This window comes from Anguilla rostrata, chromosome 13 (assembly GCF_018555375.3).
Source record: "Anguilla rostrata isolate EN2019 chromosome 13, ASM1855537v3, whole genome shotgun sequence".
Classification (NCBI taxonomy): domain Eukaryota; kingdom Metazoa; phylum Chordata; class Actinopteri; order Anguilliformes; family Anguillidae; genus Anguilla; species Anguilla rostrata.
Genome location: NC_057945.1, coordinates 22825985 through 22841447, shown reverse-complemented (window position 1 = coordinate 22841447; position 15463 = coordinate 22825985). Strand labels below are relative to the sequence as shown.

General features: G+C 39.5%; 2 protein-coding genes and 1 long non-coding RNA gene across 5 annotated transcripts in view; 1 reads left to right on the top strand and 2 right to left on the bottom strand.

The window, feature by feature from the left end:
- cenpp (centromere protein P) overlaps window positions 1-3104 on the bottom strand; it is an 84501-nt gene extending 81397 nt beyond the window's left edge. Inside the window, exons 1-4 of one of the 3 annotated variants that reach the window (XM_064305914.1) lie at window positions 2958-3104; window positions 2453-2614; window positions 2136-2272; window positions 1105-1193 (exon numbers count right to left, since the gene is read on the bottom strand). In XM_064305914.1, coding sequence (XP_064161984.1) covers window positions 1105-1193; window positions 2136-2272; window positions 2453-2577 — 351 coding nt within the window. In that variant the 5' untranslated portion in view covers window positions 2578-2614; window positions 2958-3104. Of the gene's footprint in view, window positions 1-1104; window positions 1194-2135; window positions 2273-2452; window positions 2903-2957 lie in introns of those variants that run through there. The other 2 variants (XM_064305915.1, XM_064305913.1) reach the window with 2 other exon arrangements.
- A 175-nt stretch (window positions 3105-3279) lies between these two features.
- Window positions 3280-12339, top strand: nol8 (nucleolar protein 8). Its single transcript, XM_064305908.1, has 16 exons — window positions 3280-3861; window positions 3966-4028; window positions 4117-4195; window positions 4775-4925; window positions 5979-6049; window positions 6262-8179; window positions 8283-8480; window positions 8717-8848; window positions 9091-9181; window positions 9580-9721; window positions 9904-9987; window positions 10180-10520; window positions 10886-11027; window positions 11493-11554; window positions 11723-11805; window positions 11942-12339. Exons 1-16 carry the CDS (start codon window positions 3741-3743, stop codon window positions 11999-12001), a joined length of 3738 nt encoding a protein of 1245 aa, XP_064161978.1. The 5' UTR covers window positions 3280-3740; the 3' UTR covers window positions 12002-12339.
- A 760-nt stretch (window positions 12340-13099) lies between these two features.
- LOC135238194 (uncharacterized) lies at window positions 13100-14337 on the bottom strand. The gene is made up of 2 exons (XR_010325036.1): window positions 14228-14337; window positions 13100-13432 (listed from the first exon to the last, which is right to left on the bottom strand). It is a non-coding gene; the product is annotated as an uncharacterized LOC135238194 (long non-coding RNA).
- Window positions 14338-15463: the final 1126 nt, after the last annotated feature.

Sequence of the window (15463 nt, the reverse complement as noted above, 5' to 3'; positions counted from 1 at the left end):
CAAGGAGTTTCTCTATCACAATCCACTGTGCTACAAAAAAACAATTTATAGGTTTTGTATACAATGTTTTTGTTTAAAACTAATCCAACAACCAACTCAAAGCCAATCTGTCCATAGAAAAGGCAATGTTTACAAGTAAGAGAATGAAAATGAATGGCAGACTTATTCTTTTTTTACTCCATGGTAGCACATTTTCAAATTTTCATTATCATTAAACTCATTTCAAATGACAAACATGCTGAAAAACAAAAGATTAAGATGTATTGCATAATGGATAAATAGATGTTTGCTGCCCCCTGGTGTTTGGTGACAGATCATTGTTGGTACAGCAATCATGAGAATAATACGTAAAGGACATTTTTACACTGATGTGTAATTATTTATAAAAATCGTGTCAAATTATCTAGCAGCTCCTCTTCTTCCATCCTCAAAGCATAATGGACATCACTGACAAAAGCCTACTGTGTGTTAATATTTAATTGCCAGTGATTCTGATGTGATAACTGGTGACAATGAGACAAATAACCACTCAGGCATGGTGAGGCATTGCTCATGGCACTGTAATCATCATCTAAAATGTGTTTTTCAGTGTAGCCAGCTGGAGCGAGTCTGCTTTTCACTGCACAATCCACCAGCTAAGCTGTGCAGTTACTACGCCACAGCACTGCAAACCCAACGCAGCTGGTGCAGGCAGATCGACATCCCAGAGGAGTCACTACTGCACTAAGACTGAACAGCGGGTGGCAGTGTCATACAATGGCTGGACTAGGCTTGTAGCTCAGAGGCACAAGACCCAGGTGGGGCACAGCCTACGTACCCCTGAGGAAGGTACTTCACCTGCATCACACTTCAGTAAATCTCCAAATGTATAATTGTATTTTATGGGCAATACAAATATAGACTGTGCAAGTTACTCAGGACAAAAGCTTCTGCTCAAAGCCTGAATGTAATGGATTTATGAAACCCTCCCTGGCTAGTAATATAAGCAGCATTAGAATCAATCAAGAAGTTCACATCTGAAATAGTACATTTAATACTGAATGTGAAGTATACTAAATCATTATCAACAACAGTGTAGGACATTATGCAAAAACATTGTCTTACCTGGATTTCTGTGAGCTCAAACTCAACTTGAAAGTTTAAGAAACTGCAGTTACCAGAAACTCGGTACCGCTGTACAATTTTTGTCCTACCTAGAGTGGAAAAAGCAATACTATGAGAACATGTTTGTACATACAGTTTCTCACAGGAAGCACACTTTATGAGAGCAGAAATAACAGGAAACAAGGAGACATGTTATTATTTACTATTATCTCCCTATGACAGCAAGTGTTTATGTAAGTTGGTTTTTTTCAGAAGCAAAAAAATCCCAGTAGACCATAATCCAATCTGAGTGATCGGAATGAGCTCCAAGTCTAATCTAAATTATACTGGCTACTCTATTCCTCTTAAGCAGTGCATTACATTTAGGCTATCACTCCTTTTACACTAATCCGCTATCCCAACATGCACCGCCCAGGTCATTCTGGTATCAAAATATACTCCCAAAAACCTAAAAAACTACAACCTTTACAAACAAACCCATTTTTAACCCAAAACCCTCTGCAACCTTCTACCAAGTAAAAATAATTTATTTTGTTTTCTCAACAGATAATCTGAATCCACATCCCTACTTTTCTACTTGCACTAGCCTCTTGCACTTTCCCAACAATGTGTTGACTGTTTCTACCTGTTCCACAATGCCACATCATCTGCAAACAATGATTTACCTATATTAAGATCTACCTGGGAAAAACATCATTGACCATAACATGAAATAGTAATGAACTAATCACACTACTCTGCAGTGTCCCATTTCCCACCCTATACTGCCGTTTTTACCCATTCTCACTCGCATTGTTCTCCCAAATAAAACTCTTCAATCCAATTAAATGTTTTTCACTCATTGGCCAGAGATTCCACTCACCTGATTAGAGAAGAAGAATGAAACCAGCAGCACTAACGTACTCAAGGATAAGATTTGAACATCCTTCACTTAGCACTGTAAGAGGAATAACTAAACCTCACAGGATCGTATTGCCTGTCTGGGTGGAAAATTGTAAAATAGGTTTGCAAATTACATAATCTGTGCTTACTTTTTTCCAGTGTTTTCACTTCACACTCTTTCAGTACAATTCCATTGATTTTGGTCTGTCTGGCCAGATCTTCCTCCAGTTTCTCAAGATTCATAACGGCATCATTCTTTCCTCTTTTGAAGTCTGGCTGTGATGTCCTGAAACGCATACACAAATCTGAGATGGGTGATGCCATGTAGCTTTGAACCCCCTTCAACTAGATATGGACAGATGTAAAGTCATTCACCATTGTCGAATTTATTTTTATTTATTTATTTTAATATACAATTTAGCACCATGCAAGTTAATCTTGGTTCAGAGTGAATAATGAAACTCACAAAGTCCGCTGTGTGTGCTCTTCAATGTGCAATATCACCTCTCGTTCATTGTTTTCTTGTTGATTTTGTAGCAATGCGATTTCCTCCTGTAGCAATTTGATTTCTGCTTCATACACTTGCTCCATAGTTTCAGGTGTTGGAGTTTGATGCTCACCGATAGATCTGGCAAGAAAAGCCAAGAACGGGACGGGTAGTTGACGTTAGAAAATGACAGCTACAACTACTTTTCGGTATTTACTTAGCTCAACGAAATAAAATATTTAAACAGAGTTTGTCGACCTGACAATCCTCTCAATCTTTCTTAAATGAGCACAGCTGTGCACAATATCACAAAACAAGCTGATTAGCTACGCAATGTTATGAAGGATATCAGTCACGGTCTTATGAAAAGATTAAGCAACCAGACTAGCTAAATACCTAACTACATATAGATAAATACATATAGCTGCTAACCAACACCAAAACATGAAAACATATTAATTCAAATACTATGAAGCAAACTTACTTGCTGCTAATACCGAGCGATTTACATGTCGCGCCAAAAGTGGAATCTACCAGTGTAGCTAGGAGGGGAATCTCGTGACGCTCATATATTTATTTATTAATATTTTGAATAGAACGTAAATCAGTACCGTAAATAAGATTTTGGTTTGTTTACTATGAATTATCAGCTATAATCAATAGTCATGAAATAACATGAAATAAGGGGACATGTTATTATTCACTATTATCTCCCTATGGCAGCAAATATTTATGGCATTTGGTTTGTTTCTGAAGCGAGCGACCACAAACAATAAACTGTTTAAACAGGGCTGATTGTCATGGTTGTTTGTTTACTCCATTTATGTTAATCCAAGTAAGTAACTGATTGTTACTTACACAACTGTTATTGTGTTGCTTTTGTTTTTTTATTTTTTAAATATACATTTTAAACATCAGACGGAACCTTCTGCTAGCGGAACCCATGGTGCTGTGGTTGTTATTGTACAGGGACTGTTCTGTTTGAGCACAAGGGGTGCTGTGTGTGGTATACATGTGTGAATGGGCTGAAATGTCAACGTGAAATTAAATTGTTGGTAGTTAAAACTAGTTGGGCTATTCTATATTGCTGCTGTCGTTGAAACTTGTATACTGTATTCTATGAATCTGTCAGCCAAGGCAAACCGTGTGAAGTATTGAGTTTGCTAGCAGACAGCTACTTGGATAAATCCGTATCTATTTAAAGTTTAGAGTTGTAAACTAAGCAGTGCTAGGTAAATTATAACGTTTTACCGAGGAGGAACAAGGTATGAAGCGTTTGTACATAGGTGGATTGGGCCACGCAATTTCCCAAAAGGATCTTAAAGACAGATTTGGGAAATTTGGGGACGTGTCAGATGTGGAAATCATAACAAGGAAAGATGAAACCGGTAAGTATTTGAGTAATGTGCAGTGTAGACCTCACCATTCGCTTTTAACAGTATAACCCTAAAATATTTACTGATTTGTTTTTTGTTTTTTCGTTTTCCATTAGGAATCCCCGTGAAGACCTTCGGTTATATCAACATTAACATCTCGGATGAAGCTTTAAGAAAATGTATGTCTTTTTTTCTTCTCTGAGTAGTTTACTGTGGACATGACATGGTTGATTTACGTTTGTTTCTTGTCGTGTTTTTATCTCATAGGCATGACCGTGTTAAATAAATCTAAATGGAAAGGTGGAACACTGCAAATTGAAATGGCAAAGGAAAACTTCTTACACAGGTATGTCATTTGAACATTTTTTTTAAATCCAGTGTATACAAGTGCTGTAAAATTTTACTTTGCCGGTGTTATGATTATTTCCTATTATGTTCCAGGAGAATTTGTTTTGTTTTGTTTTGACTTATAATCCGATAGTAGATGGAGAAGTTGAATGTGCATAAAATCCACTGTCTCAATGTTAGGGCAACATCACACAAGAGGTCTGACTCATACCAGCCACTATAAATCTGTAATCTGTTATCTGTTTCTTGCATTGAAAATAATCACAGAAGTATATTTTCCACTCAGACTTGTTTTTGCTTGGAATAGCACGCCTAAAGTTGCAGTAATGGTAGAAGCCCCTGGAGTGTTCAATACCTGTATTCAGATAGTTCTAGATTCACTGTGTGACAAGTGTAAATAAATATTATGGTCATTTCTTTTTTTAATGCCCTCTGTTTTGGGCTCTTAAGATTTACAGCTTTAAATGACCCAACTGAGTTTGTCAAGCAAATGAGTCCATTGCCCGCTTGTCTACTGAAGAGGATATCAATTTTCAGTATGATTTGGTGTTTGAATTAATTGAAGTCAATTTCTCAGGTTGGCTGTAGAACGACAACAGACAACTGAGAAGGCTCAGTTTACAAACATTGAACAAAAAGAGAAGTTGGTGGAGTCCTTCAAGAAGGCTGGCGTGGAGAATTTCCACATGAAAGCAGCAGTTCCAGGGACAGAGATTCCAGGCCATAAGGTATTTACAGAATAGATTGTTGTGGGTTGATATATTTTCTGTCAATAGATTATTGTTTTGTGTGTATGTTTGCCTCATGAGAGGAGAAATAACATGAGTTAGTGGTTTCAGAACTGGACAGAGCAATCAGGCACAAGTAGCGAAGGAACCACTAGAAAGATAAGAAGAAGAAGAAACATTTTGTACAAAAAATTATCATTAAAAAAAAACATATCAGGATGGTCAATGAGGTATATATAACTTCATTATAGCATAGGAATACAATACCAGCGGAGAGAATAAAACATTTGGAATGGCGTCACATACAAAATTAATACATTGGGTATAATGGAATTAACTGGGGAGGATGTAAAGAAAAGATGGCATGACGTTAGGCAGTGTACAAAAAGAAAAAGACACAGGAGGTGGTCCATTAAGGAAAGAATATTAATACCGACTGTACAACATACAGGTTGGTAACATGATTTCATATTATATCTGAAAATTAACAAGAAGTGATTAGAAGAAATGTGTGAAACATGTTTTAAATCCCATCACCTTTCCAGAGTGTTATGTATGAGAGTAAGCATTCATTCCACTCCCCCCCATACAGCCCACAAGGGAAACTGATTTGACTGCGGAGAATGTGTGTACAGCCTGACATCCTTCTCTTGCATCCTGTGTATGAGTTATAGGCTACAAATATCAGCACAAATTACCACCTGCTTTCAGGAGTTATAAAAATTCTCACACAAAGAGGGGAGTTGTAATGAATGCATACTTTAGTAAATTAGATTAGAATACTTTATTGGCCTAATTTACATAATCTCTAACCTGTTTCTGCGCGTTCACTCCAGGTGTATATATATATATATATATATATATATATGCGTGAAAACATTTAACTGCATCAAAAGGAAAGTATATTCAAAAATATTTTGAATATATAAAAGCCAAAATATTTCCATAGATGAAGCATATACATCTGTTAGTAAATGCTGACTGACCCCACCCCCCCCCCCCCCTTATTTGCAGAACCTGTTTTCATTGTCCCTTTTTTTTTGGTTTTGGCAGGATTGGGTTGTTAGTAAATTTGGGCGGGTTCTTCCAGTTCTCCATCTTAAAGGTCAAGGCAAGAATAAGATATCCTTTTGTATATACTCTCTTTTGCTTACGCCTGAAATCTAATAATTGCATCATAATTTATATCCTCAAATCTAAATGGTTTTGACATTGTATTGTATAACGCAATATGAGATAATTGATTTGTAATTGATGCAATATCACAAATATTTAAATTATTCTTTTACAGTATGTTTCGTACATGTATGCGCCATACCTTAACTCATTAACACATGTTTAAGTATGATCCTTCAAAGCACAGCCACAACATCAAAAGGCTGGAGAGCACAGCTGATGTTCCAGCCCTAACCCCAGTGTCTCAGCTAACCTGGGAAATCCCGGGAGGGGACGATGACATCAGCAAGAAAAGACGAGGCGAGTTCCCCCCACAGAAAGTACGCCCTAACAAGATCAGGAAGGAGTCATTGTGCAAAGTGATTGGACACTCTCCACCTGTGGCCAAGTACAATGGCCACGGTAAGCAGCATCATGAGGCCTCTCTGAAAAATGAAGGGAACTCATTCGAAGTCAGCCATGGTGCAAAAACTCTTTTAACACAAAAAATGACTGGGCAAAATGGCTCTGTGCATGGAAAGGAGAAACCTGCTCTAAAAAGGCAAACAAAATCCCTGTATGTGTTTGACAGCGAAGCAGATTCTGATGAGGAAATTCATATGTTGGTAGCGCAAGAAAATGCGCGGACAAAAGACGTGGGCGTGGAGGATGAGGATAACCTGGAGGTGGTTGGTGATGACTTTACCGTTAAACCCAGTGTGTTCTGGGCCGGTCAGAATTCGAAGGGTGTACTCACTGTTGGAAGTCGTGAGGAGCCAGCAGACGACCGAGAATATGACTCGGCCGACACTGATGAAATTCTCACACAGAGCAAAGCTCCTGCTGTCCCAGTGAAGCAGGGGGAAGCAGATCACACCCAGTCGAGCCCCTCTGGGACAGTTTTAAACAAATGTGATTCTAAACCTGGCACCAGCAAAAGAAAAGAGATACCTGGCAGTAAAGTCCTATCTAAGCAGCCTTCCAGTGTAACTAAATCGAGAAAAGAAGAATCAGAGGAGTTTCAGTGTTCTGGTTCTGATTCTGATTCCGATTCTGAGTTGGATTATGAAGCCATGATGGCCGGTTGTCACCGTATAGAGCTGTCCCTTGCAGATTTGGAGCAACTTGCGAAGGAAGCCTCCATGGTTGAGGAAGAGGAAAAAGGGCATTGCCAGGCATCTGATTCACAAGCTGGATCCGGACAGGAGACAGATGTACCATTTTCCAGTGTGGGGGCCTCAATGGCTCCACAAGCAAAGAAAGGTAACACACCAGAGGAGATTTTGGCAGCCATCTTGGAGGAGGACAGCAGTGATGAGGAAAATGATAAAGGCAGGGGGAAAAAAAAGAAGAGGCGGGAAAAGATCCAAACCCCAAGTCTCCCTGCTTTCTTGGGGACCAGGGCTCTTTTAGAAACTGCTCCAGGTGCTCAGCTAGGTCTCAGTCAGAAAAGGAACAAAGATGAGGAAGGCCAAGAGACCACCATTGCTGAGAAGAAACTGAAATTGGAACATACATCTCAATCATCTGAGTCCAGTGCCTCAGAATGTGAGCGCAAGATTGATGATGGCAAACTCCTTCCATTTAAGGGTCTTCCCCCTCTCTCACTACCTAGTGACCAGAAGGTAAAGCAGAAAGATCACAACGATCCGTTAATAAAATCCAGTGAGTCCGAAAGCACAGACTCAAATTCAGATTCCAGCTGTTCTGATAGTGAGGAAGGGGAAAATCCTGAAGAGCAACCATCTGCAGCTGTAGGAGAAATGGACAAATCTGCTCCGAAACCTGGGATTTGCTCAACCAGTTTTGAGTCCTCTAGTTCGGTATCTAGCTCACTTAGTGTAGTGCCAGTGACCGCTGAACAGGTGGGGGCAAAGGGGAAAGCCTCACTGAAAGATTCGGCAAGCACGCCCACTGAGCAGTTGGAAGAGAACACGCCGTTGTTAGAAAGCAAGAAGCCTTCGCAAAAAAGGGTCAGCACCAAGGACATCCAGCAGAAACAGAAGCTGGATAACCAGAAGCGCCTGGCTGCTCTGGAGCAGAAGCAGAAGGAGGCAGAGCTACAGAAGAAGCTTATTCAAGGTGCTCTCTCAGCATTGGTAAGTTCTGCATCCTGGTTCTCTGTACCCCTCTAATCTATGGTTGTCATGGGAGACATGGGAATTTGTAAATTCAATATTTCATGCTCAATTTTTTTCCCAGGATGCACCAACAGCCAATAAAGGAAAGCATATTGTGTTTGACTCTGATGGCGAGAGTGAGGAGGAAGCTGAACAGAGCTCAGTGGAACCGCATAAGTGTACTAGTAGTCTGTTTGAGGAGTCTTCTTCAGAGTCTTCCACAGAGGAGCCCAGTGAATTGGGCCCCAGCACTGGGGATAAACAAGGCCTCAGGGTAAAGGTTAGTGGCACAAGGCAACACATCGCAGATGGGGAACCAGAATTAGACACTGCTTTGGCCCTTTAAACTCAAATGATTTATTTTGCTCCTAGCTGGGCTAAATAAGTTAGTTCCAGCCCTCCGGAAGAGGAAGCTGAATGAAGAACACATTCTGTTATGACAGCCATTTTTCAGCATAGGGTACAGGGTACAGTCACCTTTTTGGTAATTTTTTTAATAGGATAATTTTTTTGCAGGACTTTGAAAAACAAGTTGGCAGCAAGCTGTTTGATAGCAGTGAGGATGATGAGGAGGCTGACGAGGAAGAAGGTGATGATGAAGCACGGTTCCAGATTAAACCACAGTTCGAGGGGAAAGCGGGAAAGAAGGTGAGCATGGGAGATTTTCATAGGACTGTTGTGTTGAGGGGGTGCATAGCCAGCAGCCATACTGCCCTGTACCCTTCTCCGGTTATACTGCTGAAGCTAAGCAGCCATACCAACCTATACCCTTCTCATGCTAAACTGCTGAAGATAAGCAGGTGTGGACTCCATTGGCAGTTTTTGGAAAAAGTAGGTGTTATTTGCTGACATCTTTTGTTGACATGGAGGACCGTTTTCCTGTTGTGTAGCTCATGCAGTTGCAGTCACGATTCGGAACAGATGAGCGGTTTCGCATGGATTCTCGGTTTCTTGAAAGTGATGATGAATCCAACATTCCAGGTAAGGTTCATAACCCTCAGATCCCATGAGGAGGAAAATCTTTATTTCAGTGTGAAAATGTTTTTATGTTATTTCATTTTAAATTTTTTGTATTTTATGTATTATGTTGTATGTTATTTGAATTCACTTAGTTGAAGTGGAATTGACCACCTTGTTAACCATTACAGTTCATGAGGGCAGAAGCTATTTCTCAGTAAGGCCTATCTGATCATCATAAATATTCTGTGAGATTCAGGTTCAGACTTGTCCTCTAAGATGGCAAATTTGTCTCTGACAAATGGCAAATTTGTCTCTGTTTCTGAAATAACCAAGGGTGATGCATTGTAAATTAGATTAGAGATACAATCTAAAAAAGAAAAATGTGGTGATGATTATGATAATCAGAACTGGTATTACAGAAGAGACATCCTTTCGTGCCGACGTGGAAGTGCAGCTTGAGGAAGAAAAGAAGAAGAATCTGGGCATTTTACAAAGTCTACTGAACATCCAAGTCCAAAGTGTAGAAACCAGCAAAGAAGCAGCTAAGAGTAAACAATTCAGGCAAGGATTTCCCCCTCAGTCCTCACACAGCCATTCTGTACAATTTTATAAATTACAAAATCTGTAGCAACTGTTGCATTTTGAGGTTCAGGAGACTTCTGACTCATCATCATCAAAGCAATGGTGATCCTGTGGGATTGGTTAAATTTGGCCTTGCTAATTGGCTGTTTTTGTGTCTGTAGAGATATTTCCGCCCTGCACTATGATCCCACTCGAGAAGAGCACGCAGCCTTTGAAAAGAAGAGTGAAGAGCCCGAAAAAGAAAGGTACCAGAGCTTCTTATCATATCCTTTTACAGAGTCTTGATCCTAATTGCTTAATCCAACTACAGCAGGAAATAGATTTAAAGTGAATTACCTGCGACCACAGGTTTGCCACTGTGACTGGGTCAGGCACAAATTGGATTTTATTTGCAAAATCTCTCTTGCTCTCTGTCTCTCTCACTCTCTTACCTGTAGCAAAGCTGCGAGACGCAAAAAACGCGAGGAGACAGAGAAGTTACCAGAAGTTTCCAAGGAGATCTACTATGATGTGGCCATAGACCTGAAAGAGGCTTTTGGATCTCAGAAAGAAAGCATTGAGGTGAAACAGGCTGTAGCCTGGGATAAGGAGGAGGAGGAGGAGGAGGTTGTGGAGGAGGAGAAAGGGGAGGAGAAGGTGGAGAAGCAAGCCACAGAGGAGAGCACATCTGTGCAGCTTTCTCTTTTCTCTCCAAACGTGAGCACCGAGAATGCAGAATCAACGGGCTTCCAGTTCTCATTTTTTGGAAATGATTCCGCAAAGGATACTACAGAGAAAGGTTAATTATGTGGTTTTTATTTCTCATATCTTTCATATTTTAATATTTTAAAAATGTTGAATATTTGACATTTGGTTCCGATGTTGAACCATCCTGTACTTCCTCTATACATTGTGGAACATACCCACAGGAGAAATTAAAAAACATACAAGCTCAAGTTTTGCCAACTTAAAGAAAAGTATATTTATATGCAACATAAGAATCGTTTGCCCTTCCTATCTTGGAACACTTTAGTACTGGGGTTGTTTTGCTCCATCCAGACACATTATTTGACTATTAATTTATGAAACACTGTGTGCAATGTGTATTGTGGCTATTGTGAATGCACTGTTGAACAGGTTGTTGTTTTTATTCTACTGCCTTAGATGACTACAAGATAGAGATACTAAAGGGAGCAAAACTACCGTGGCAGGAGAACCCCTGCTTTCGGGACAGCAGCTCTGAGGAAGAAGAGGATGAGATTGAGGAAGGCACTGGAGATCAGTTTGCTTCCCCCAATGCTGCAGAGTAATGCTACCTTTACTGCCTTAGATCAGCCAGTGTTACAGAGTAATGCTACCTTTACTGCCTGAGATCAGCCAGTGTTACAGAGTAATGCTGGCTTTACTGCCTTAGATCAGCCAGTGTTACAGAGTAATGCTACCTTTACTGCCTGAGATCAGCCGGTGTTACAGAGTAATGCTGGCTTTACTGCCTCAGATCAGCCAGTGTTACAGAGTAATGGTGTCTTTACTGCCTGAGATCAGCCAGTGTTACAGAGTAATGGTGTCTTTACTGCCTGAGATCAGCCAATGTTACAGAGTAATGGTGTCTTTACTGCCTGAGATCAGCCAGTGTTACAGGATAATGGTGTCTCTACTCCCGGAGATCAGCCAGTGCTGCTACAGAGTTAATTCCGATGGCTCGGGTCAGTAGATTTATGCATTTCACTGCCAGTTCTAATCATATGTTATCTTTTTCTTTTCAATATAGGGAACCAGAGGCAGCAAAGAAAAGTTTTTTCTTTTTCTTCCAAGATGATGAACGGTTAAAAGGTATGAGCTTGAGCAATTCGCACAGATGCCTCTTCTGACACTTTCGGCTCTGCCTGGTGCCCATAAATGATGTGGAATAGACACACCTGTTGAAGAATTCCCCCAGTATTTTCACAAAGGCTAAACGCATGCAAATAAAATGGATTTTCTCATGTTTTGGTTCTGCAGAGGGGCCAAAAATGTTCTGTAGATCTGCAAAACTGGAGGACCAGAGGGAAAACTGGGAGGAGAAAAGGACCACCTTGATCGAGGTAACTCCAATGGACTTTCAGGTCCTCTCACATTACTGATGGGAAAAGTATTAAACATGTATTTGTTCAGTAGAGCTTAAAATCCTCTAATTTGAGCTTAGACCGAGTTTCAGCCATTGTGTTGTTTTATTATTAGGAGTATAGGAAGAAGCACAAGGATGCAAGACGGAGACTAAAGGCTTCACAGAAAAGCTGAACAGAATCATGCTGAATGGTGCCAGATTTTTTTTTTTGGTTTCACAGTTCCTTGTCACCATAATTTGACTGAATTCAATTTTGGAACATTGTTAAAGTCAAAATCAGCAGGGAATTTCAGTTGTTAGATTTTTTGGATAATGATTTATTTTGGTATTGTTCTGTCTTTTTTTGGATAGGCTATACATTTTTTGTATATATATATAAAAACACTTTGAGCAATTGCTATTATTTTCATTGCTGATGACAAATAAAATGGAGCTCTTTCTGCTTTGACCACTAGGGTGTGTTAAAAACAGTGTCTCATGCAAGTATGAATGAACTTTGTTCCCAACTTGACTTCATTGCATGCATTCTCATTCATTTTCCTTTAATATTAAACTGTAACTTGAAAGAGATGGCAATTTATAATGAAATCTCAGGAGGGCTTTCTTGTTTTTCTGAAAATGGTGTCGAAATTGTAATCAAGTTTCCAACAAAACCTCCACCTGCCAGTGAATTATATTACAGGCATTTAGCAGACGCTCTTATCCAGAACGATTTACGCAACTTTTTTTAACACCTCAATTAAGGTCTAAAAAAATTGTGGGGTACTACATGCAAAGGCCTCTGTAGAAAAAAAGATAGACGTGAATTTAGGAACAATATACAGTATATGTAGTAGTAGCCTACATATATACTGTATATTGTATAATAGTTTATACTGTACAATTGTATGTGTATATACTGTATAAATGACAATGCCCCGGGCACATAGCGAGCTCCATATAGAAATGGTTTTGTTGAGAATGATGTGGAAGAAATTGACTGGCCTGCACAGAGCCCTGACCTCAACCCCATCCAACACCTTTGGAATCATTTTGAAAGCCAACTGTGAGCCAGGTATAATTGCCCAATCACAATCAGTGCCCTACCTCACTAATGCTCTTCTGGCTCAATGGAAGCAAATCCCTGCAGCAATGCTTCAACGTCTAATATGAAGCCTTCCCAGAAGAGTGGAGGTTGTTACAGCAGCAAAGGGTGGACCAACTGATGTCAGGTGTCCACATACTTTTGGCCATGTAGCCTAGTGTATATGCAAAAGTATTGGAACAGTGGCTATTTTTGTTGTGTTTATTCTGTAAACCTACACACTCAATTTGAAATAAAACAATGGATTTGAGGTTAAAGCGCAGACCGTCGATCGAGAGAGAGAGACACACACACAATGTTCCTGGCTCTTGCTTTCCCTTTCATGGCGGTGGTAAACAGGACGCTGTGGTTTCCTATTTCGTCGCCACTGACATCACTGCCGAATATTGGGGTGTCAAATATCTGCAAGGAGGAGGCGACGGTTGCTCTCAGCGCTGACGACGTAGGCCAGTAAAGGCTACTACAGTTCAACCTTTCCGTATGCCATTTTGTCGTACGGATTTCCGAAATGAGTATGAGCCTATGAAAGGAAAAGTCATGTAAATCCTCATACCGCTGGTAAAAGACAAGCTGAATCGATACATGCATTGATGCAGACAGATCATCAAAAAAATAACTTAAGACTATTAAAAAAGGAGATAACACATTGTGCAAAAATGATGAACTGGATAAATTAAATAAATTATATCGAACGAATGAGATGACAAAGACGACATTTAAACAAAAAATTCAAGTAAAATCAGCTTAGTAAGGCCTAAGACCTTGGCTACTTGAAGGGAGCTATCGGACAAATTCCAACAGGGGACAAACCGATAGCTTAAAGGTTACATTTAGTTTAATTAAACTGGCCTCTAATGTTAATCTTAATTTATAAATAGGTATACCTTTGTTAAAATGTGTGTTCTGTGGAAGCAAATGACACCGAATGTAACACGAGGACAAAGTTAGTAGCAAATTGTTGCAGGCATTATTATACCCACAGCAACAGGTCTTAACATTCGGTAGAAGTTATGTAACACAAGGAACAGGATTATTTTACCCCACCCTAACAGTTAGCTACAGTAATCCTTCCAAACGAAATGGAGCGTTTGCTCTGCCTGTGAGAACATGAAAAGAAAATAGGAAAACATGCTGCAAGAAGCCTGATGCAACGTATATCAGTGGCTCAAAACCGCTGAAGCTTTCCAACAAATAAAAGGCGGAGGTGTTCTTGCCAGCGAGAATAACGTAAATAAGATTTTGACAGTTAATAATCGATGTAACTGAAGTTCATTTTGGAGCATGGTCAGCAGGTCGAACAAAGATCACTGCTTGCTTGAAATATTCACGATGAGGTGCTGAATTCAGCTCACTACAAGCCAGAGTCTATCTGTTACTAAGGGCATGGCCCGGGAAAATCACGTGATCAGAGGGGGCCGAAGTGGCCTCCTTCAACTATTATATATTGTATATTATATAGTAATATCCCATCCCCCTCCGGGACATAGAAACACATTTGCACAAAACAAATTCTCAAACGCTATTGGCATATTCCCTCTGCTTATCGCGTACTGATAATAACATTTGTTTAAGAGAAAAGGAGCGTTTCGTTATTGCCAGGTTTCCGGACTACTTGGTTTACTCCAGAACAGTCGTAAAGGTTTTGAACTTTTTTTGAGCTAACTTTACACCTCTAGTGAATTTCCTATTATAGATGACCAGGTAGTTTAGGTAGTTTAATGATCTGTTATGGTAATCTTATTGTATAGAATGTTTATTTTAAACTTTATTTTAAAATATTTTTTTTAAAAGCCAGATACTACAACTTAGACAAAATGTAATCCATGTGATCCTCCCAGTATTTGTAGGACACAGTATGTAAGGACATACACATTACATTATTCTATTGCCTTAGCGTCCATGGAGTAAAACATTGGATATGCTGACCACTGAGTTTGAGCCTAAGGACTGCTTTTTACTGCAGCTAAAAAGTCAAACTGTTAGATGCTGAACTATGTCCTCTAGACAACATTTCATGAATGGATATAGATTCACACCATCTCATCAGTTTTACTATAGAGAATAGACCAGGTCAAATCGTTGTTTCAGGGTGGAATTTTAATGGCAGTTAAGAAATATGTTGTCATTCATTTAGAGATTTGTATTACTGATAGATAATATTTAGGTTGACAGCAAATTATATTGATACATTTGTTATGTTTTATGATTCAGTTTATATAATTTTTTTTGAAAAATCTGATGATTTTTTGGTATTGAAACAACTGTTGTTTTTTGCACACATCAAGTAAAGCAAGCATGTTTTGGCGTAAAACATGGTCACTGAGTGAGTGTTTGTCATGCCATCTAAATTGAATCTGGAGAGGAGCTTGCTTCCTATTCTGTGGCAAGCTTTACAATGTGCATGAAAGTTATGACACCAAAGGGCAAGTTTATGATCTCAAGAAACAAATCTTTGAAAGTATTTATAACCAAAACAGAAAGGTCCCAGAATGCACTGAAAAAAGTATGAACCTGCTGCATGAGTTATGCTCCCTTATTTAATAAAAACATC

What these genes read in the sequence shown, in the direction of transcription:
- nol8 (XM_064305908.1), top strand. Translation starts at nt 3,741, where the DNA reads ATGAAGCGTTTGTACATAGGTGGATTGGGCCACGCAATTTCCCAAAAG. An exon ending in AGGGGAAAGCGGGAAAGAAG is followed by an intron (nt 8,849 to 9,090) that starts GTGAGCATGGGA and finishes CCTGTTGTGTAG; the next exon opens with CTCATGCAGTTGCAGTCACG. An exon ending in AGATGATGAACGGTTAAAAG is followed by an intron (nt 11,555 to 11,722) that starts GTATGAGCTTGA and finishes TTGGTTCTGCAG; the next exon opens with AGGGGCCAAAAATGTTCTGT.